The sequence below is a fragment of the Crocuta crocuta genome, unplaced genomic scaffold (assembly GCF_008692635.1).
Source record: "Crocuta crocuta isolate KB4526 unplaced genomic scaffold, BGI_CrCroc_1.0 scaffold211, whole genome shotgun sequence".
In the NCBI taxonomy this organism is placed as follows: domain Eukaryota; kingdom Metazoa; phylum Chordata; class Mammalia; order Carnivora; family Hyaenidae; genus Crocuta; species Crocuta crocuta.
The window spans coordinates 2560081-2582366 of record NW_027527939.1 but is presented as its reverse complement, the minus strand read 5'-3'; the positions used below and the strand labels follow the sequence as shown (position 1 = coordinate 2582366).

The 22286-nt window shown below is 36.0% G+C and overlaps 1 protein-coding gene and 1 non-coding gene across 2 annotated transcripts in view; both read right to left on the bottom strand.

Moving 5' to 3' along the window:
- SMC2 (structural maintenance of chromosomes 2) overlaps nucleotides 1-22286 on the bottom strand; it is a 57277-nt gene that overhangs the window by 9045 nt on the left and 25946 nt on the right. Inside the window, exons 16-22 of the mRNA XM_077752256.1 lie at nucleotides 18953-19088; nucleotides 16698-16822; nucleotides 12346-12539; nucleotides 11234-11377; nucleotides 8760-8954; nucleotides 6630-6830; nucleotides 4370-4486 (exon numbers count right to left, since the gene is read on the bottom strand). Of these exons, the coding sequence (XP_077608382.1) occupies nucleotides 4370-4486; nucleotides 6630-6830; nucleotides 8760-8954; nucleotides 11234-11377; nucleotides 12346-12539; nucleotides 16698-16822; nucleotides 18953-19088 (1112 nt within the window). The remainder of the gene's footprint in view (nucleotides 1-4369; nucleotides 4487-6629; nucleotides 6831-8759; nucleotides 8955-11233; nucleotides 11378-12345; nucleotides 12540-16697; nucleotides 16823-18952; nucleotides 19089-22286) is intronic.
- LOC144221769 (U6atac minor spliceosomal RNA) lies at nucleotides 20628-20753 on the bottom strand. Its single transcript, XR_013332176.1, has one exon. It is a non-coding gene; the product is annotated as a U6atac minor spliceosomal RNA (small nuclear RNA).

Sequence of the window (22286 nt, the reverse complement as noted above, 5' to 3'; positions counted from 1 at the left end):
CTAAAGAGAGGATTAAAATAGTGGAATGCTACGAAACCTAGAACCCAAGTGGAAATTCCTCCAAAGGAGAAAAGAGAAGCTTATCAGTTACAGGCAGAGAAGAATATAGCCCTATTCAAAATAGGAAATGCATTATATTCATGGATAGATATAAAGATGAAATGCAATTAAATTCTGAAAATCTAATATGGTTAAGAAGGAAACAGAAAAATAAAAGACACAACCAGTGCTGAAAATACTCTGGCTTTGTGAATCGAGTATGCTGGAAGCCAGAATGAAGTATATAATACCGATAATAACACTATTACCTCAACAGGTTACTGTGAGGATTAAGTGAGAAAATTAATGAGTATAATTCCTAGCATATAATAAACACTCAATAAATTTACCTGCTTTTAGAAAACTTTGGAAATTGGGGCAACATCAATTTAAAGGATAAATGTATACTTGCATTAAATCCAGGAATCATGTGGAAAACAAAAACCTCTCAGACCTAGTGTTAAATCCACACTTATACAAGAATGGGGCCAACTTTATGCATGCATTTAAAGAGACAAATACTACCCCAGGGAGATGAAACACTGAAATAAGTCATAGGGTACTAAAAACCAGGTGACTGTACTACCATTACTAAAAGTGAAGTTTTTAGAATTCAGAATTCTGAGTAATTACAGAATTAAAAAGCAAAAAAAAAGAGGCAAGGTATCAAATGAAATTCCAGAGTTAAAGTACCAAACAGCACAGCAACTGTGTTTGGAATCTGGAAAACTTCTACCTAAGAGGCTAAGGAATTATCCTAAAGGAGACAAATATATGCAATTTTGCAATATATGCAAATTTCTACTTCTAGGGAAGTAGAAATAAAAGTAAAGAACCGTGAAATCTGCCAAAGTTGTCCTAAAACAAAACATACTTGGGATTTTGTTTAATGGGAATCTAGTGAAAGAGAATTCTTAACCACCTTGTTTACTGCCCAAAATTTAGGGGCAACAAGTGTGACAGAAGTTAGCAACTAAAGGCAATTTTAACTGGTCTAAATTTAGGAAAAGAGAATCCAGTTTTTCCACCTTTGGCTATATGATCTTAGGCTATTTCATCTATCTGTATCTGTCTATCCACCCATTTTTTAACTTACAACCAAATTAGTTAGCATATAGTGCAATAACGATTTCAGGAGATTTCAGTGATTCATCCTGTGTTTAACACCTTGTGCTCATCTCAACAAGTATCTTATCTAATACTCCTTACCCACTTAGCCCATTTCCCCCAACCCCTACAGCAACCCTCAGTTTATTCTCTGTATTTATGGTTTATCTCTCTCCTTGTTTTTATATTATTTTTGGTTCCCTTCCTTTATGTTCATTTGTTTTGTATCTTAAGTTCCTCATGAGTGAAGCCACATGGTATTTGTCTTTTTTTAATTTCACTTAGCATAATACCCTCTATAGTTCTATTCTTGTAGTTGCAAATGGCAAGATTTCATTCTTTTTGATTGCTAAGTAATACTCCTGTGTGCGTGCGTGTGTGTGTGTGTGTGTACACACAGGGTAGAGTAGTTCTATTTTTAATTTTTTTGAGGAACGTCCATACTGTTTTCCAGAGTAGCTGTACCAGTCTGCATTCCTACCAGCAGTGCAAAAGAGATCCTTTCTCTGCAACCTCGCCAACATCTGTTGTTGCCTGAGTCGCTAATGCTAGCCATTCTGACAGGTGTAAGGTGGTATCTCATTGTGGTTTTTATTTGTATTTCTCTGATGACTAAGTGATGTTGAACATTTTTTTCATGTCTTGGTTGGCCATCTGGATGTCTTCTTTGGAGACGTGTCTGTTCAGGTTTTTTGCCCATTTCTTCACTGGATTGTTTTTGAGTGTTGAGTTTGATAAGTTCTCTATCGATTTTGGATACTAATCTTTATCTGATTGGTCATCTGCAAATATCTTCTCCCATTCTGTTGGTTGCCTTTTATTTTTTACTGTTTGTTTACTTTTGAAAGAGAGCAAGAGCTGGGGAGGGGCAGAGAGAGAGAGAGAGAGGGAGACAGAAAATTCAAAGCGGGCTCCAGGCTCTAAGCTGTCAGAACAGGGGCTCAAACTCACAAAATATGAGATCATGACCTGAGCCAAAGCCTGACGCTTAACTAAGCTACTCAGGTGCCCCCCATTGGTTGCCTTTTAGTTTTGCTGATTGCTTCCTTTGCTATGCAGAAGCTTTATATTTTGATGAGGTCCCAAAAGTTCATTTTGCTTTTGTTTCCCTTACCTCCAGAGATGTGCTGAGTAAGCAGTTGCTGCAGCTGAGGTCAAGAAGGTTTTTGCCTGCTTTCTCCTCGAGGATTTTGATGGCTTCCTGTCTTACGTTTAGGTCTTTCATCCATTTTGAGTTTACTTTTGTGAATGGTGTAAGAAAGTGGTCCAGGTTAATTTTTCTGCATGTTGCTGTCCAGTTTTCCCAGCACCACTTGCTGAAGAGACGGTCTTTATTCCCTTGGATATTCTTTCCTGCTTTGTCAAAGATTAGATAGCCATTTGTGGGTCCATTTCTGGGTTCTCTATTCTGTTCCATTGTTTTGCGTATTCTTGTGCTGGTACGATACTGCCTTGATGATTATGCTTTGTAATACATCTTGAAGTCTGAGATTGTGATGCTTCCAGCTTTGGTTTTCTTTTTCAGGATTGCTTTGCCTATTAAGGGTCTTTTCTGGTTCCATACAAATTTTAGGATTGTTCTAGCTTGTGAGGAATGCTGGTGTTGTTTTGATAGGGATTGCATTGAATATGTAGTCTGATTTGTGTAGTATCAACATTTTAACAATATTTGTTCTTCCAATCCATGGGCATAAAATATTTTCCGATTTTTGTGACTTCAACTTCTTTCATAAGCTTTCTATAGTTTTCAGTATATAGATTTTTCACCTCTTTGGTTAGATTTATTCCTAGGTATTTTGTGGTTTTGGTATAATTGTAAATGGGATCGCTTCCTTGATTTCTCTTTCTGTTGCTTCATTGTTGGTGTATGTATATGAATGCAAATGATTTCTGTGCATTGATTTTGTATCCTGCAACTTTGCTAAATTAATGGATCAGTTTTCACAGTTTTTCGGAGGAGTATTTTGGGTTTTCCATATAGAGTATCCTGTCATCTGCGAAGAGCGGAAGTTTGACTTCCTCCTTCCCGATTTGGATGCCTTTTATTCCTGTGTTGTCTGAGTGCTGAGGCTAAGACTTCCAATACTATGTTGAATAACAGTGGTGACAGTGGACATCCCTGTCATGTTCCTGACCTTAAGGGATTAGCTCTGTTTCTCCCCACTGAGGGTGGTATTAGTGGTGGGTCTTTCATATATGGCTTTTATGATCTTGAGGTATGTTCCTTCTATCCCTACTTTATCAAGTAAAAGATGCTTTTCTTTTTATCAAGAAAAGATGCTATATCATGTCAAATGCTTTCTCTGCATCTATTGAGAGGGTTATGTGGTTCTTGTCCTTTCTTTTATTGATGTGATGTATCACACTGATTGTTTTGCAGATATTGAACCAGCCCTGCATCCCTGGTATAAATCCCACTTGATTGTAGTGAATATTTCTTTTAATGTATTGTTGGATCTGGCTGGCTAGTATCTTGCTGAGAATCTATTTAATCTTTCTGAGCTTTGATTTCTTCATCTATAAAATATGGATGGATGGTTAACTATCAGTTATGGAATTGTTTTAAGAGAAAACAGTAACTACTTCATATGTGTTAACTAACATTAACATGTATAAAACGCTTTGCCACAAAACTACAGAATGCATAAATGTGAATTCTGAAATACAATTAATTAACTTGTGAGTGGTAAGGAATATGCCAATCTTGTTAGAGAGATGTCCTAAGAATGAATATTTGACCTCTGTGAGTCTGGGAAAGAGAAATCAAGGAAGTTAGAACCAAAGGGGTCCCTGGGAAGTTTCCAATGACCAGAGATTTCCCAGTGCAAAACTAAGCTTGCCCAAGGCTTTAAGCAGCGAGAGTGGGGTACGGCACATATTGGATAGATTCTAAGGTTTCAGACAAATAGTATCTCTCCTTTAAAGGTAACACAGACCTAGAAACAAGAATGAAAAATAAAGAAATCTAGAAAGTCGGACATTTAATGTAATGTAGGGACCAGAGAAATAGGCTATTGAGACTATGAAGGCAGGACACAAACCTACCTCTTTGCATACAAGCAGTGGTCAAGTCCAAAAGGACAAAATTTAAAAGTCAGGATTTAATTGAGGCATGTGCCTCATTCAAACACATTCAGCCATTTCAAATTCATCTTAGAGTATAAACCCGTTGATAATATTCTCCATCATATAGAATAAATGATAATAGTTTTGGTTCAAATACCTTTTGCCAAGCAATATTTAGGGCTTGGTTTTTCTTCTGGTCAAGGTCTTCTATAGTTGCAAGGATTTTGGATTTATCATTTTCTACAATTCTCTTCTTCTTCATCAAGTCATTATACTGGTAAGATAAAAAGCATGCTTAATTAAAAAAATGTAAAGTTTTCTACTCTGGAATTCAGTCAGGAATAGAGGTTTAGTTTGTATATAGAACATATACATTTCTATTTACTTCATTAAAAGTCCTAACGTAAACCAAATTATGAGGAAGGTAAATATATCATCTATGTGTAAAATTTAGCTGTTATAACTGAGAATTTATAGGATAGGCTCCTGAAGTATTTTTATACTAATATACCCATATCTTTCTAGCAGCCAAGGCAAAAAAGAAAATGTATGTAAACTCCAAAGTAGCCCTGCATGCTTTCTCCTTGAGTCGTCTTAGCAGTAACACAAGGTTTCAATTTTTCACTGGGATGTACAAGTCCTACATAATTGGGCCCTTATTTATCTCTGACTTTTTGGCATCCCAAACCTCCCCAGGCTCCAGCCATATGGTCTTTTTTCAGTTCCTTGAATATAATAAGCTCATTATAGCCTTATAGCCCTTGCATTGTTCTCTTTCCTGATTGCTCTTTTTCTGTATCTGACATAATTGGTCCTTCAGGTTTCAGCTCAAACATCATAGTAGTCTTTCCTGGTGAATGTAGAAACTCACTGAAAAAAAATTAACGGAAGCTGCAAAGGGAGATTTACACCATGGGTAGCAGTAGAACTTTATAAAAATCCTCACTCATTTCTCCTCAAAGCCTCGCATTTCAAGGAGGCTGCAAATTCTCCCTTATATTACACTGTAGCCAGTCTTACTAGCTTCCCTGCGGTCTCTCTCCTTTAGAGCCAAGCTCCTAAAACCCACTCTATCTTTTCCTCTTATTCCTTGCATAATTCCATGTAATTTCTTATGTGGACAGATACAAAATACAACAAAAAACAAAACAAGCGTCATCTGGGTGGCTCAGTCAGTCAGTCATCCAGCTCTATTTCAGCTCAGGTCATGATCTCAGTTTGTGAGTTTAGCCCCGTATCAGGCTCTACACTGACAGTAAGGAAGGAACCTACTTAGGATACTCTGTCTTCTGCTCTCTGCCCTTCCCCCATGCTCTCTCTCTCAAAATAAACAAATATAAAATAAAAGGCCATCTTGCTTAACAATAGGGCCTTCCCCTCTGGTAAGGAAATGGCAGTTGGTGAATTCTTTAAAAAAAAAAAAAAAAATTATCATTATCTAATAAAAGCACGTAAGTGAACAAGTTTCACGATGATATGCATTTCAAATTCAGACCAAAGACTTTCTTCCACAAAACATATATTGCCAAGCTTTAATGGAGAAATAAAAACCAGCAGGAACATTTATAGATAGATCACAACAGGGGCATTATTAGCCTGTTTGGTATCTAACATAATACAGATTCTTTGTAGATACTAATGTCAATAACAATTAAAAAAAAACCCATTACAGCAAAACTTCTTAAATGTAATTGAGCTCATAAGTATTACCACTTTTAGAGAGTTCTCATAACTCTCTGATACAAATTCAAACAGAATCTTCCAAAAATTAAAGTATAAGGCATAACGTAAAATTACTCAGGCTGCTATCTCCTATGGAGCTGTCAAGAATAAAGCAATAAATTGCTTTCCCTGTGGATTCTTGTAGTGACACAGCAGACTCTAAAAGTTCTGTCAGGGTTGGGGAGATGTATAACATTATCGCGTAAGTAAGCATCGAAACAGAAGATGGTACTGGATTTACAGATTAGTAAAGGAGTGGTTATGCAAGTAACAATTTAGTCATTATTTATGTAATGGTTTTAGTATACCCTAGAGTCAAAAGGAAGACAGTATTTATGGAATGACTGGTGAGGCAGACAACAGTATGCCTTATTTTTCAAGGCAACTGAAAGAAATGATAGAAATGGGAGGAGTTAACATAAAAAAGTTTTTATTTATACTAAGAATAAGAAAATGATAGACCATATTCTGGGCAAAGCCAGTAGAAAAGTTATTCAAGAGACAATAGAATATATAAATAATTGATGCAAAACAGTTAAATAAGAGAGAACTGAAAAGGGAGAAAAAGAAAACAAATCCAGTATCAAGGGCATCAAGCGAAAGATTGACTCTAGTAATTGCCACCGGGGTCACAGAGAGCTATCAGTGCTACTCATGCCCTAAGGAGGCCAGACAGTCCAAGGAAAAGGACTTACCCGCTCTTCAGCTTCTGTCAATACATTCATAGCTCGCATGTTGACGTTTCTTCCTAGTTTCTCCTTCATTTCTTGCAACTTCTGAAGTCTCTGACCAGCTTCTTTAGGGTTGTTGGTTTTGAAATCATAGGCACTATTTGGTTGCCCAAAGAGGTGTTTCTCTGCATTAATCCAGTCATAGTCTTTCAACATTTTGGAGACCTAGCCACATAGGATAATGGAAGAACCTATCATTGTTTACAAATCGACATTTAAAAACTAGTTTCTTAAACGTTTACTAATTTTAAGTAGTTAGGAGAAAAGCCCCACAATGACTCATTTCAAAAATGAGGTTCACTGTTAATAGTAAACATATACTAAGTATGAATATTTTTACCTGGAGAATAGACTAAATAGAAGAAAAAAGATTACTTAAGCATTAGAAAAAGAGCTAGGTCAGAGAAATCCGTACATGAGAATCCTTTCCATTAGAATGAAATGTAAGATAAGGCTCCTTCAATCTACTGCTTCAAAAATAATTTGTGAAAATCAAAACTCTCATGAGAATACTTAAGTCATAGATTTGGTAAATTTGTGAAAGCCTAATTAAAATTCTAAAATGTACTAGGTAAATAAAAAGCTGCCCTAAACTTTGACTCCATTCCCTAGTCACCCTCTTTTGACAAGGCACAGTAGTATACTTATTTATATAGAAAGAGTCAAAAAATTTAGAGCATAGTGCTGAAAGACTTTCTTGTACTAAAACTGTTTAAGGTTGGTTCTGACTGCTAGAGTCTAATCCTTGTCAGTCTATTTATCCTCACTAATTCCATGGGTACAGTCTCACCTCCAGGATCCCAAGATGATCATTTCCAAACTATCTTCCCTGCTGGTCCATAGGTTCAATGAAGGCATTCTGGGTCCATGTTGCTCATCCTTATCATCAGTGACTGGCCTACTATCTGATACTAGCTGGTATGCAATAAATATTTGATAAACTATACACCTGAAAGAATCCTGGACTTTTTAGCAGTTCTACTTTCAAGTCTCCTTGTCACCTTAACCATAAATAAAATCCCCTACCAAACACCACTACGAGCGCTTTCAATTACCGAAAAACTATTAACAGTAATATTAACATTGGTAATATTTCACTGATGTGGCTGTAAAAAACATTTTCTTTAAACTAAGTGTTAACCTCAACAGGCACACAGGTGGGGTGACTATTTTGTATTTTCTGACTTTTTTTAAGTTAAATCTCTTATACTTTTAAGATGTGCAAAAGCATCAAACTGTTACACACACATAAGAAAACATGATGGGCAATTACTAAGACTTCATGGGTACAGCCTCTTACTTAACCAGGCAGAGAATTTCTGCAAAAGCATGTATTCTCTTTAAATTACTTACGGTACTGTGGATACATGGAAGGAAAAAACTTTTTTTCTAATGTTTACTTACTTATTTTTGAGGGGGATGAGAAGGATAGAAAGAGGGGGTGACAGAATCCTAAGCAGGCTCCTCACTGTCAGCAGAGAGACCGACTCAGGGCTCAAACTCATAAACTGTGAGATCACAGCCTGAGCTGAAACCAAGAGTCACAATGCTTAACTGAGCCACCAAGAAGCCCCAGAAAGAAGCCTTTAGGAATGAACAAAAAACTGAGATAACTTCAAAAAGATAGCTGCTTAGCAAAACATCAGATTTCAGATGAGGCTGCAAAATTGACTATAGTGATCCTCATAAGGACATCCAGAAGCCAATTAAATCCTTTTTTAAAGATTACATGTAAATACATGTTATTTTCCTTATTTTCAAGATAAACTGAAAACTCCTAGGCAATAAAATATATAATCACAACTATTATGTTAATCGTTATATAAATATTTGGGGATTAAAAAATGTTCAGTTCTATGGGAGACCACTAAAACATCTTGTAGATAGGAATAACTGAAATTTAGAAATATTTGTGCCAGTTGGTGAAAATAAGCATTGTTGAGAAGCCAATAAAATAGCTGTAAGCCTCAAAATTCTGTTACACGGCATTTCTGCCATTTATACTGAATTCTCCATTGAGCAGTTTACCAGCATGTTTCAACGACTCAGAAGCAAAAATCTGATTGTGGGTAAAAATAAACAACACAAACGTGCCTTTGCAGCAGCATCTTCAGCTTCCCGTTTATGTTTGCTGATGTTGTGGTCCAGTTCCTTAATTTTAAGCTGAGAATCATTATTCTGTTCTTTGTGTGCTGCTACTTCGGCATATTTAGCTTTAATTACATTGTCTTGGGCTGTTATCCCTTCTTTCTGCTTGGTCACCTCCTCTTGAGCTTTATTTACGGACTCCTGAAACAAATAATTAGAAGATGATATATAGCAAGGTAATATGGGCATATTTTTAGTTTATTAAGAGATCATCTAACAAATTTCTGGGCAAGACAGCAATGTGATTACAAGCAGATGGTCCCCTAATCCTCTACATTTTATATCCCCATTAAAATGACTAATTTATGTACAGGAGAAAACTTGTTCTACCACTAGAAAAAAGGTGGGAAATAGTGTTCATGATGGAAGCAACAAAGTTTCTGGGGGATACAGTGTAGCTGGGATAAACTGAAAGGGAAGAGAACTATAGGAAACTGACTTGTGAGGTCAGAGTAAAGTGGCATTTCTGGGTAGTTAACAAGATAATATGCCAGATCCCCCCCATGTCATGTATCAGGAGGGAAAGGATGCAGGCTGGGTTTTCTGCTGTTCCCTTCTGTAGATATAAGCCATTATTTATCAGTGACAATGAAAGGTCACAGTGTTTGGTTCTAGCACAGGGGTCAAAACAGAAAAATAAAAAGTTTCTTGCTTTGACTTTTACTATCCCTTTACCTCACACAGTTGGAGCTACTCAATCTCCGAAGTGGTAATTATAACTGCAATTCAGTCTATTACCAACCTGCCCTGCAAATTTGCTTTGGAGGCAAAATAGAAAGTGAACAGATACTAGAAAATTTCATCAGTAACGCAGAACACAAAGCTGAGAAGCATTTTATTCTCTAAATTTCAAAAAAAGTAGTTAAAAACTGTTATCCTGCTATTGATTTGATAATGTGTTAAAAACAAAAAACTTGAATTTATCCATGAAGAGAATCAAGAGGAAAGACCAACTTCCCCAAAACACCACAGGCTACAATCACAACAATTATTTCAAAGAAAAAACATGAAAGAATATGTAGAAGTAGATGACATAAGCAAGGCAAAAATACCACAATGGAAACTGTATGGAACTCCCCTAATGAAAACAATCTACACTCAGTTAACATAAAAATCAATGATATATGTTATTTATGGACAGTATCAATTAGCAACATGATAAAAACCTTAAAAAACATGGTGAGTATAGTCAGTGATACTGTATATTTAAAAGGTACTGAGGCAGTATATCTTAGAAGTTCTCATCACAAGAAAAATATTTAACTGTGTGGTGAGAGATGAACAAGACTTTTTAAGGTGGTCATTTTGCAACATATACAAAAAACAAATCATTATGTTATACACTTAAAACTAATACAGAGCAATTATACCTCAATATGAAACAAAATTCAAAGGCAAAAATCAAAGGAAGGGGCTAGAGGGTATCCAATACTTATTAGGGACACTCTCTAATAAAGACATACCACAGTATGAATTTACAGGTGACAGAATGTCTTCATACCCTAAGATCTGAATCCATTCCTCTCTTCCCTGCTTCTGATAGCAGAACATTTCCCCCCCAACCAGCTACAAGTATAGTAAGCCTCATCGGTAAAGGATGCTGTCAGGAAACTGTAGAACGAAGAGGCTTTACTTCCCAGTTCTGGTGTGCTTTTCCAGAAGGCAAGTTTGTCATGTGCAAGGGCTAGCAACCTACATGGCTTCCCTGGCATCCAGTGGATGGGGAGAGGGGAACAGGGCTTTGCAACATGTTCACATGGCTGGATTTCCCCTGGCACTCCAGCAAATTTCACCACCAGGGGGCCACAGTTACATCTTCAACTAGTTCTGGTTTTCAGCCTACTGGTGCTATGGCTCTTTCCCGGATTTGTTCTTTCCATGGGTGCATGCCCTCAGCCCTATGGCTGGTAATGGCTATTCCCTGTATCTGCTGTTCCTATATAATTCAGAATTCTCTTTATTCTTTAGTGATCATCCCATAACATTCCAAACTCCTACTGTAGTTAAATTCTTTACTTAAACTCTACCTGTTCAAATTACTGTATAGTTTTTGTCTTCTGAGTAGACCCAGACTAAAACAATTAGTAATATTATTTCAGGACTCTTTTCTGGATCAGGAATCATTGTTTTGCCTCTCAACAAGACAAGAATGAAGAGGGGCACCTGGGTGGCTCAGCTAGTTAAGCATCTGACTCTAAATTTCAGCTCAGGTCATGATCTCAGGGTTTGTGAGTTTAAGCCCCAGGTTGGACTCTACTTGATTCTCACTCTCTGCCCCTCCCCAATCATGTTCTCTCTCTCTCTCAAAAATAAAGACAAGAATGGAAGAGACCAAGATCTCTAAAGTCAGACATCTTCAAGCCAACATTCTTAAGTGGATTAACATTTGTAATTTCTCTAACACTGTAAGTAAATCTTACCTTATTTTTAGCCACCTCAGCTGCCATTACTTCAATCTGACCTTCATAGGATTTGATAGCTTCATTTACAGCTTCAAGCTGCTGTTTATAGGATGCATGCTCTCTCTTGAGCTCTTCCAGCTCCAGAGTGATAGCTTCAACTTCCTACAGAAAGTTATTTAGACATTCAACAGATTAACTACTGAAAAATAAATATATACATATCAACAAAATCAGTTAAGATTCTCAAGCAGCTAAGACCTACAGCTCATTCAACTACCAAAACACATGTAAGCTGCCTCCCCATAAGAAGGGAGGAGAAAGGATATTTATTTTCCTATACTTAAAAAAAAAAAAGACAAATGTATGTACAGTATTTACAGGTTCAAAGAACTGGGCATAAACTATTTTTTCATTCCTACAGGGAAAAACAATATAGAATTCTACATAACCAATAAATTAGCAGAGGAAAGCCTTTTTTAAATGTCAAAAAATCTCACTGCTCAATTTTCTTTGTTCCCATTATAGCCTTTAGTTTGTTACAGAATACTTTGTGCAGCTATTTAGTGACAGAATATGAAGAAAAGTAGATTTAAATAGAATGGTATAGAAAAGTGATTTAGAACAAAGCCTTTGGAGACAGAAAAGGCTAGGTTCAAATTCCATTTATGGCACTATCAAAAGATAAAATCAGATATCACCAGTCTACAACTGAATGGTACTTTGTAAATTTAACATGCTTTGTCTTATATCAATCTTTCACAGGAGCCACTCATGTAGATGATCACCAAATAGAAATGTCAGCACTCGAGATGACGGGACGTAACTCCACCACATGATATAAGCTTTGGTCTACTCTTAAGTGAAGCATTTAGAAAAAGGCAATTTTGCTCTTTCTCTAAAATTAGCAAGACAATGCAACCCATCCTTACAATTATGACCCTCCATTACAGAGTTTTCAGAAAGGAATATATTTTAATTTGACTTATAAAATGCATAATTATTGCCTAAAGAAACACACTGTGCTTTTAGATTTTGTGATGTACTGATGAGAAAGGCTAACCAAAGATGCTCTACTACCTTCAGCTCTATATTGATGTTAAACATTGGTTCCATTTCAGGAAAGGTATTACCTGTTGTTTTTCTTTCATTTTCTTGCTAGAAGCATCTGCTTTTGTTTTGGCAAAATCCAGTTTTTTCTGAGCATCCTTCAGTTCTCTCTCTCTTTCAGCTTCTGCATTTTTCATTTTATTCTCCAATACTTCATATTTTTCTTCTGCTTTTTTCTGAATTTCTTTGGTGTTTTTTAAAGTCTCCTCACTTTCCTCTGCATCATAAAGCAGGCAAATGTAGCTAAATGAGGTCCTCAAACTATTTGCAGTTATAGGTAATGGTTTATAAATGCCTTATGAATTCACCTCTTAATAGAGGATATGATCTGAAAAAATGGAAGCTAAAATTTAAAAATAACTGTCTCAACCTTATTCCAGAAATGCTATGTTGAGAAACACAAATCTTGCCTAAGAACCACACTGGAATTATCTAGAGACTATGAAGAAATTATTTCCCAGCATATGAAACTAAGTAACATAAACTTTAACTTATTAAAGAGATCATAGACTATCTTTTTAATATACCTCTAACATGCTTCCTAAACCAAAATCGTAGAGTGTTCGTACGATACTTTTCCTTTAATTAGTTAACAAAAAGCTTAGTTAATTTTATAAACTTACGATGTATTCTTTGCCTACTTAGCTCTAATTTATATAAGAAAAAAAAGCAAGATAAAATGAGTACATTACTGTCACAATTGCCATAAACTGTGTTAGAATATAGATACAAATACAACCCTTGAGACCCTAACTACATAAGTCCTATGCTACTTTTCAGTGCACAATATCACATAAAAAAAAATTTAAAAAGTACCTTAAAACAAATGAACATGGAAACAGAACATACCAAAACTTAATGTGATGCGGCAAAAGCAATTCTAAGAGTAATGTGTATAGTGCTAACTGCCTACCTGAGGAAAGAAGAAAAATTTCAAACAACCTAACTTACACATAAAGGAACTAAAAAGCAAACAAAAAACAAAGCCCAAGGTTAGTAGAAGGAAGAAAATAAAGATCAAAGCAAAAGTAAAATGAGAGAGACTAAAAAATAGAAAAGATTAATGAAAGTGAAAGCTACTTCTTAGAAAGATAGAATTGACACACCTCATGCTAGCCTGAGAATGAGAGGAATCAAATAAAATCAGAAAAATGAGGGAGACATGACAACTGCTACCACAGAAACACAAAGGATCCCAAGAGACTATTATAAACAATTATATGCCAACAAATGGGATTACCTAGAAGAAAGGGATAAATTCCTACAAACCTACAACCTACAAAGACTGAATCATGAGAAAACAGAAAATCTAAACAGACCAATTACTAACAAGGACTGAATCAGTAATCAAAAATCTCTGTTTAGCAAACAAAAGTCCCAGACCAGATGAGTTCACTAGTGAATTCAGTCTTTCAAAAAACAGAAGAGGAAGGCACACTTCGAAACTCATTCTATAAGGCCAGCATTACCCTGATATCAAAACCAGACAAGGATACCAGAGGAAAAAAGCTACAGCCTAATATCCCTGATGAACACGAACACAAAAATCTTCAACGGATATAAGCAAGCTGAATTAAACGATACATTAAAAGGATGATACATCATGATCAAGTGGGATTTATTCCAAAGATGCAAGGCTACACCACATTAACCAAATGAAGGCTAAAAAGAATGCTCTCAATAGGTGCAGAAAAAGCTTGGACCAATTTCAACATCCATTTATGACAAAGCTCAACAAAGTGGGTACAAATGAAATGAATCTTAACATGAAAAAGGCCATAAAAGGCAAGCCCACAGTTAACATCATACTCTACAATGAGAAGCTGAAAAATTTTCCTCTAAGATCAAAAACAAGACAAGACTGAGTCTCTCTGCTTTCTAGTACTAAAATCCTAGTCAGACCTATGTGGCAAAAACAACAACAACAAAGGAAGAAAGAAAGAAAAAGAAAGGCATCCAAATTGGAAAGGAGTAAAACTGTATCTGTAGATGATGTATTAAATATAGAAAACCCTCAAGACTTCACTAAAACACTGTGAGAATAGACAAATTCTATAAAGTTGCAGGATATGAAGTCAATGTACAAAAATGTTGCATTTCTATACACTAATAATGAACGATCAGAGAAAATAAGAAAATAATCTATTTGTAATTATATCAAAAAAGAATAATATACCTAGGAATAAATTTAACCAAGGAAACAGAAAAACCTGTACACAGAAAGCTATAATGTACTTACTGATAAAAGAAATTGAAAAAGATATAAATAAATGGAAAGATAATCAGTGCTCATGGACTGGAAGAATATTGTTAAAATGTCCATACTATCCAGAGCAATCTACAGATCTATTAAAATCCCTATCAAAATTCTAATGACATTTTTTCAGAAATAAACCAATCCTAAAATCTGTATGGAATAGCCAAAGCCATCTTAAGAACAACAGCACAGTTATCACACTCCCTGTTTTAAACTATAATACCAAGCTATAATAATCAAAACAGTATGGAATTGGCATTAAAAACAGACACACCAATCAATGGCACAATACAGAGCCCAAAAATAAGTTAACTGACCATTCATGCATGGCTTTAAGACAAAGGAGACAAGTACATTCAATGAAGATGGGACAGTTTCTTCAATTAGTGGTACTAGGAAAACTGGACAGCCACATGCAGAAGAATGAAACTGCACCACTCTCTTATACTACACATAAAAATCAACTCAATGAATTAAAGACCTGAGTGGAAGTCCTGAAACCATAAAACTCCTAGAAGGAAACATAAGTGATAAACTCCTTGACACTGGTTTTAACCATGATATTTTTGTATTTCACACCAAAAGCAAACACAACAAAAGCAAAAATAATTGGGACAATTATCAAACTAAAAACCTTCTGTAGAACAACAACAAAAAAATCAACAAAATGAAGAGGCAAATTAATTAATGGGAGGAAATATTTGCAAATCATGTATCAATGAGAGGTTAGTACCCAAAATATGTAAGGAACTCATACAACTCAAAAGAAAAGGCCAAAGAGTCTGATTAAAAAATGGGTAGAATATCTGAATAGACACTTTTCTACAAAAGGCACATAGTCACCACGTACACGAAAAGATGCTCAACATCACTAAGCATCAGGGAAATGAAAATCAAAACCAAAATAAGATAGATAGACATATTAGAAGGGCTATTATCAAAAACAAAACAAGAAATAACTAGCTTTGGAGATGATGTGGAGCAAAAAGAACCCTCATGCACTGTTGGGAGGAATGCAAATAAGTGCAGCAACTATGTTAAGCAGTACGAAAGTGGCACAAAAAATTTAATAGACAGGATGTAAAAGTTCTACTTCTGGGTATTTGAAGAAAACAAAAACCCTAACTCAAAAATACATACACAACACTATGTTCATTGCAGTACTGTTTACAATAGCCAAGATATGGAAACAACTTAAATAAGCATCTACTCATGGATAATGGATAAAGAAAATGTGTGTGTATACAATGGAATATTATTCAGCCATAAAAAGAATGAGATCTTGAGATTTATAACATGGGTGGACCTCAAAGCCATTATGCTAACTGAAAACAGAAACAGAAATATAAATACCATTTGATATCACCTACATGTGGAATCTTAACCAATTTTTAAAAATCTTCGCTAATATACACAGAGAACAGATTAGTGGTTGCCAGAGGTAGGGAGTAAACAACATGGGTAATTTTTAAAAATTTTATTAAAAAGAAAACATATTAGTGGGGAATAGGTAAGTGGATATTGTCCTATGGAATGAGAAAAACTAAAACTACCACGTACAATTCTAATTAAAAGTCTAAGCAAATTCTTAAAATTAGGGGTAGAAGCAGCTATAAATTGAACATTCAAAATCTGTTTCACAAATACACTACAAGCAAACTTAAAAGACAAGCACATAAATAAAAGGTACTCATAAGTCTTAAGTAATGAGAACAATAGAAACCAAAAGCATCTCAACAGAAAAATGGGTGAATGAAATAGAATATTCATAGAAGTAGAAACCAAAAAGTCTGAGGAACAGATCAAATCTATCCTAGGCTTCACCAGCAATACCTGCAGGTTAAAATAGTAATGTGCTACCTCTTCATAACAATCAGATCAGAGATGTGTTAAAGACTTTCTAGAAAAGAAGGGATTTGGAGAACTGACAACTTTCATATGCCACTGGTGAAAATGTATACTGCTCCAAAGGGGGAGAACTTGGCAATATAAAAATATCTAATAACTAAAATTATTAAGGTAACTAATTCAAATACATATACAACAAATATGAAATCTAAGTATCTAAAGTAAGGTTATCAGTATAAACAGATAAAACACAGAATGTTTTTATCTTACCAATGGTTTTTTTAAGAGCATCTAATTCTTCTTGTTGCTTGTGATAGGAGCTTTGCTGGAGCTTGGTTTGTAATAAATCTGCCTCCTCAGTTTTCATTTCCCACTGCTGTTTTAATTGGCGATACCTTAGAAAAAGACGTTTACAATAAATGACCACAACTTTTCTGATATTTGAGATGTGCATTCAAACTATAGGCTCTTACCTAAAATAAACTCACATACAGTATCAATGATGTTAAGATGCTACTGCTTATAAGAATAGTTTTGATGACTGTTTTTGAGGAGTCAGCTTCAAGTATGATTTGATCACTGAAGGTAAATACTCTAAACGACCAAGACTGACAACTATTTACAGAAACACTCTTAATTTTACAAAGCACTAAATTTAAACTTTCAATAAATAGGTTTCCTTGAAAATGGTCTCTTCTACTGAGTCTTATCAAGAAGAAAAGCCCCCAAGTCCACAATAGCTCCCCACCACAAGAATACATAAATATGCAATAATCACACAAAATTTCAAAAACCTGGTTATTAATTCCTATTTTCAAATATTAATAAAAAAAGTTTCCCAAGATTTTGCAATGAGACTGATAGTTCTAAAAGACCTAGTACTGAACTAAACATACAGGGTACTCTTCTTGCAAATCCTGTAATCAAGCCCATTTCTAGCTGCTTCAAATTCTTTCTTTGAAAGGTATTTAGCTAATTCAGCCACAGTGAAATATCAAGTTGTAATAAATTCACAAGGCAGTTTGACACTAGAATTCATGAGGTCTGAGGAAAAAGGAAGCATCTTATAAAACATAAATACTTCCTTGAGTATTCTTGGCCAAGGATGCTTGACAGCAATTAAAACTAATTTTAAAGCCATTTTTCAACTCAGTTAAAAAAAGGGAGTATAGAAATTTAAAAAATATATGTAAAAGCTATTTTCCTGATAGGGTCCATGAAAGAATGGCCCTAGTTGATACTTCCACTCTCATATTTTTAAAACTCTATTTCCTTTCCTTGACCTCCATGCCACTATCAGTCCACCAGACAACTCTGCAAAATAAATGACCCAATACTACCGAATACACGTAACAGCTCCAAGCCACATGCAACTGCAAACTCATGCCTTGCCAGAGCTTCCGCAGATTTCAGAAATTTTCTCCCCATTTTTTTCACAAAGAAAAGTTCATTCACTTTTTGGTAATTTATGTGAATGAAGGTAAAAAGCAGTCTTCATATGTTTGAAAGTGGACATTTCGATATAATGTCTATCCTGGAATGACCACTTTGACTAATTATGAGCATCTCTTCTATACATATAATATTCCAAAAAAGTCCTGGGAACATTCTAAGTTTTGATAATTTCAAAAGATGAATGCTTAAAATTAACAAAACCACATATATTTTGAAGTTTTTTATACATGTTTTTTAATCTTTATTCAGTATTATGAATTCTGAATAAAATGTCTGACTTTAATTTTAACTCAGTTCCCATTTGTCATCTTTGGAGACTGCAGGTTTGTGGCATTTTTCCTCTTAGAACTTAGCATTATTTAACCTGTTTTACCAATTTAACTTTGAAAACAAGAAGAAGGAAACAAGAAGAAGAAAGAGATTTATCTGTCTGGTTTGTTGCTGTATTCTCAGCTCCTACAAGAGTACTTGGCACACAGGGGGCACTCAGTAGTAAATGACGTTAAGTGACAAAAAGAGGTTACATTAAATAGCATGATCCCAATTAAAAAAAAAAAAGAATATGTATTTACCTATATACTACACAAACAGAAGTAATATTGAAAAGTACACATACATATCCATACCCACACAGAAGAAACACTGTAAGGAAACAGTTTAACAGTGACTTTCTGACATGCCTCAGTAGGTAACTCAGCGATCTTTAATGTCTATAGGATAGCCACAATGGTGCTAAACTTAATGTTGATATCTGATCAACGCTATCCTGTGTACCCTTTCAAATCAAAGACTCTGGTATCAGTCTCCAGAGTATGGATTTCCCCACCAATCCCAGCAGAATGTTAACTGTGTGTCTCAACAGGAAAAGAAAAATATTTGGCTGATATTGTTTTCTTCCTTTTGTTTAATTAGCTTTCCCTAATTTCTTATAATGACATTATTTTTATCAGAAAAAACTAATTAAAGTCAGCAGCTGTATTTCTTTAGTTAAAATTCTTTCATCTTCTACCATGCAAATCTTTGACCAAAAAGAAACTTAAAAATACAACTTAATCCAACAGAAGTCTTACTTTTCAGCCGTGTTTTTAAGACCTGCTAATTCTTCATCTAGAGCCTGTAGCTCATTCTCCTTAATTCTCAGCTGATCTTGAACATCTTTCAGTTCTTGAAATTTGGTTAAAATAGAAGCTGCCTGGGATCGAGCACCTGATAGAAGTAAATTGAAACAGACCTTAGACATTAAGTTACCACATATTTAGTAAACAATAAAAAAAACTTTCTAAGAGAATCATAGTTGAAAAGATTCAACAGCAAATCTTTTATAGTAAGCTTATGAAGATAACTATTTCAATGCATCATTGGCATCTCAGGACATACATACTTGATAAGAAATACTTCTAAGATGTGATGGATTATTTATTCAAATAATCACTGCCCCTGCCTTCTGGGCNCTGCGCCCTCCCCCCCCCCCCCCAGGGCCACTTTTCTTTCCAATAATATCAGCTTAGCCATATGATTTGCTCTGCCCAGTGAGATGTAAAATGTGCCTTTTTTGAAAGTAAGCTTTAAAAGGCAGCACATAACTCACCATTTGTCTCCCCTCTCCAATGATAAAAGCATGTTCAAAATAGGGGCTATTTTTCCTTCAGTCTGGGTCCCAGAATAACACTGACAGAGATAACTAATCTGCAGGTAAAGCAGCATAATTATGGAATAAACTTGTAAGCCATTAAAATTTGGGAACTATTTATTACCACATCAAAACCTGGCCTGAACTTTAATATAGCAGAGGAAGCAGGGTAAATTGGTTTCACTTTACAAACAACTGTGAATGTCTGATAGTAATAGGTTACATTGGCAATACTCCTCTAGGTTTGATGGGAGAATACAAAGGTCAATTAGCAATGCTATTATGAGCACTTTGTTATTTGTTAATATGATACAGAGTTGTATATTTGGCNGTGAAAGTCGGACGCTTAACCGACTAAGCCACCCAGGCGCCCCTATTTGGCATTCTTAAAGTAGCAGCTTCAAGAACATCCAAATCAATGAAATCTAAAAAGTTTCTCCTATTTTAGATATTTAAAAATATCTGATCTCTCTTTATCCTCCAATTGCAGACACTAATCCTCTTACTGTATTCTTTGTAGGCTATTGTTTTCTTGGCCTAGAAAGAAATGTCACTTAGTAACTTAATAGGCATTATACAGTCTCTCGGTTTGGTTAAAAGCACAAAGCTGTAAAAACAGACTAGCTGAATTCAACTCCTGGGCTTTGCCACTTACCAGCAAGTTATTTAACTGCATACTGGAGATGATAGCAAAACACCCCCCACATGGTTGCTATAAGGACGAAAAAGCACTGAGAATAGATCTTCATTAAATGATAAAAATGTTCTCTAGCTGTACTGCCCAGTTATCCACTAACTATTAATCAGGGAGTCCTTGAAATGTGACGAGTACAATAGAGGAAATGATTTTTATTAATCTTATTTAAATGTAAAGACCCACATATGGCTACTGTACTGGACAGCACAGTCTTATAGTGTTGCCTGGTCCAAACTAAGTACTATTCAGTTTATTTGTTCACTCAACATAGATCTGCAAATTCAATGTGGTAAATATAAGAAAAACATGATCAGTAACTTATTCAATGGTAGATTTAATTNCTAATCCCCCTATATGTGCAAACATATGATATTTGTCCTTCTCTGCCTGACTTATTTCACTAAGCATAACACCCTCAAAAAAACGTTGGTTAGATGCCACGAAGTAGGTGGCAATGCCTTAACCGTATGCGTGTTGTCAGGCCCGAGGGCCTCTTCCATCCTTGTCAAGGGGAGTGCTAACCTTCTCTTCTTTCATACAACACTTGTTTTACTTTTGAAAGGAGAAGTGACATACACAAAAATTAGAAGTTAGTGTTTCCTGAAAATGTGGGTGAAATAAAAACGTACTTAATAAAAAAAAAAAATTTTCCCAGTGGCTAGAATATTCTAATAGGGCAAAATGTAAGAACAAAACAAAACAGGAACAGACGTACTTGAGAAGAATAAAAGAAAGCAGCAAGATTGATACTACACTGTGAGCTCCTTGAGGGCTAGGACTCTATAATTTTTCAGTGTTATTAAGTAGTGGTGACACAGTAAGTATTCAAAAGAAAACCCAATCCTTAAGTTAGGAATAAAACTCTGGACTAACTCATTCCAAACCCACAATTTCCTATTTTACAAACAAAACAACCACCACCATCCTATTTACCACACAGAATTCTGAATTCAAAATGATATAAAACCTACCTTTAAGATTTGCAGAGAAGATGGAAGCAGAGTAGGAGAACCCTAGGCTCATTTTGGCCCCTGTATACAAATCAAGTCATCCAAAATAACCTAGAAATGTACCTGAACTGGCAGAACAAACTCCACAAGGCAGAGAGAAGAGACATCAAAAAAGGTAGGAAGTGTAGAGACAAGGTTTGGGAGAGAAATAGACTGTGGCCACTGTGGTGGGGTGGGAGCTGCAGTCACAGAGGTGGACTAGCACATAGGGGAGGCCATGCAGGGAAGACAAATCCCCATAGCAACTGGCTTCAAAAGCAAGAGGGACCAAATTTTGTGAGCTGTGGCAACCAGTAGGGCTTAAAACGTGGAGCTCTAAAAGTCAGCATGCTTGGCTCTGGGAAAGCCCCAAGGGTATTAGAACTGCTCACTGGAGACAGTGAGGCAAACAGCAAGCTGACCAATAGTACGGTAACTGCTTTCTGAAGAGCATCTGGGGCACATGGTGGGAAGGCTGTGAGCTCATCTGGAAGCTTTCCCAGAGAGGCAGCATTCACACAGAGATCCCTTTAGGACAAAGAACTAGTAGGCACCATTTCCCTCCCCTGGTCCGCAGCATAAACACAGGGCCACCTGTGGGAACCAATACAGCACAGACACTTGCTACCTAACATGCTTATACCAAGCGCCATCTCCCCTGCTCAGGTGTATGCACCCTTCCCAGTCTCGCCTGCCTTAAGTCCCATCACTGCAGGCTCCTACCCCGAAAAGACCAGTCCCACCCCTGCCAACATAGATCTCCAGACCTAGGAGTTTTACACAGCCTCAATTCCACTGGCAGTAGGTCTTATTTCAGAAGGAGACCAGAGCATACCTAGTTAAATGCTCCACATTCGGGCCAGAGACCAAACACTGCCCACAACAGGCAAAGAGAGCTGCTGCAGACCACTGGCCTTAAGCATAAAGAGGTCGGAACACAATGGCAGAACATACACATGACACACTGTTGACACTCCCAGAGACTCCAAACCTGGAGAACAGGGGATGCTATACTGCTGGGCATTACAGGGACCTCTTCTCCATCAGGCCATTACCATCAAGAATAGGAGATGTAACTGACTTTCCTA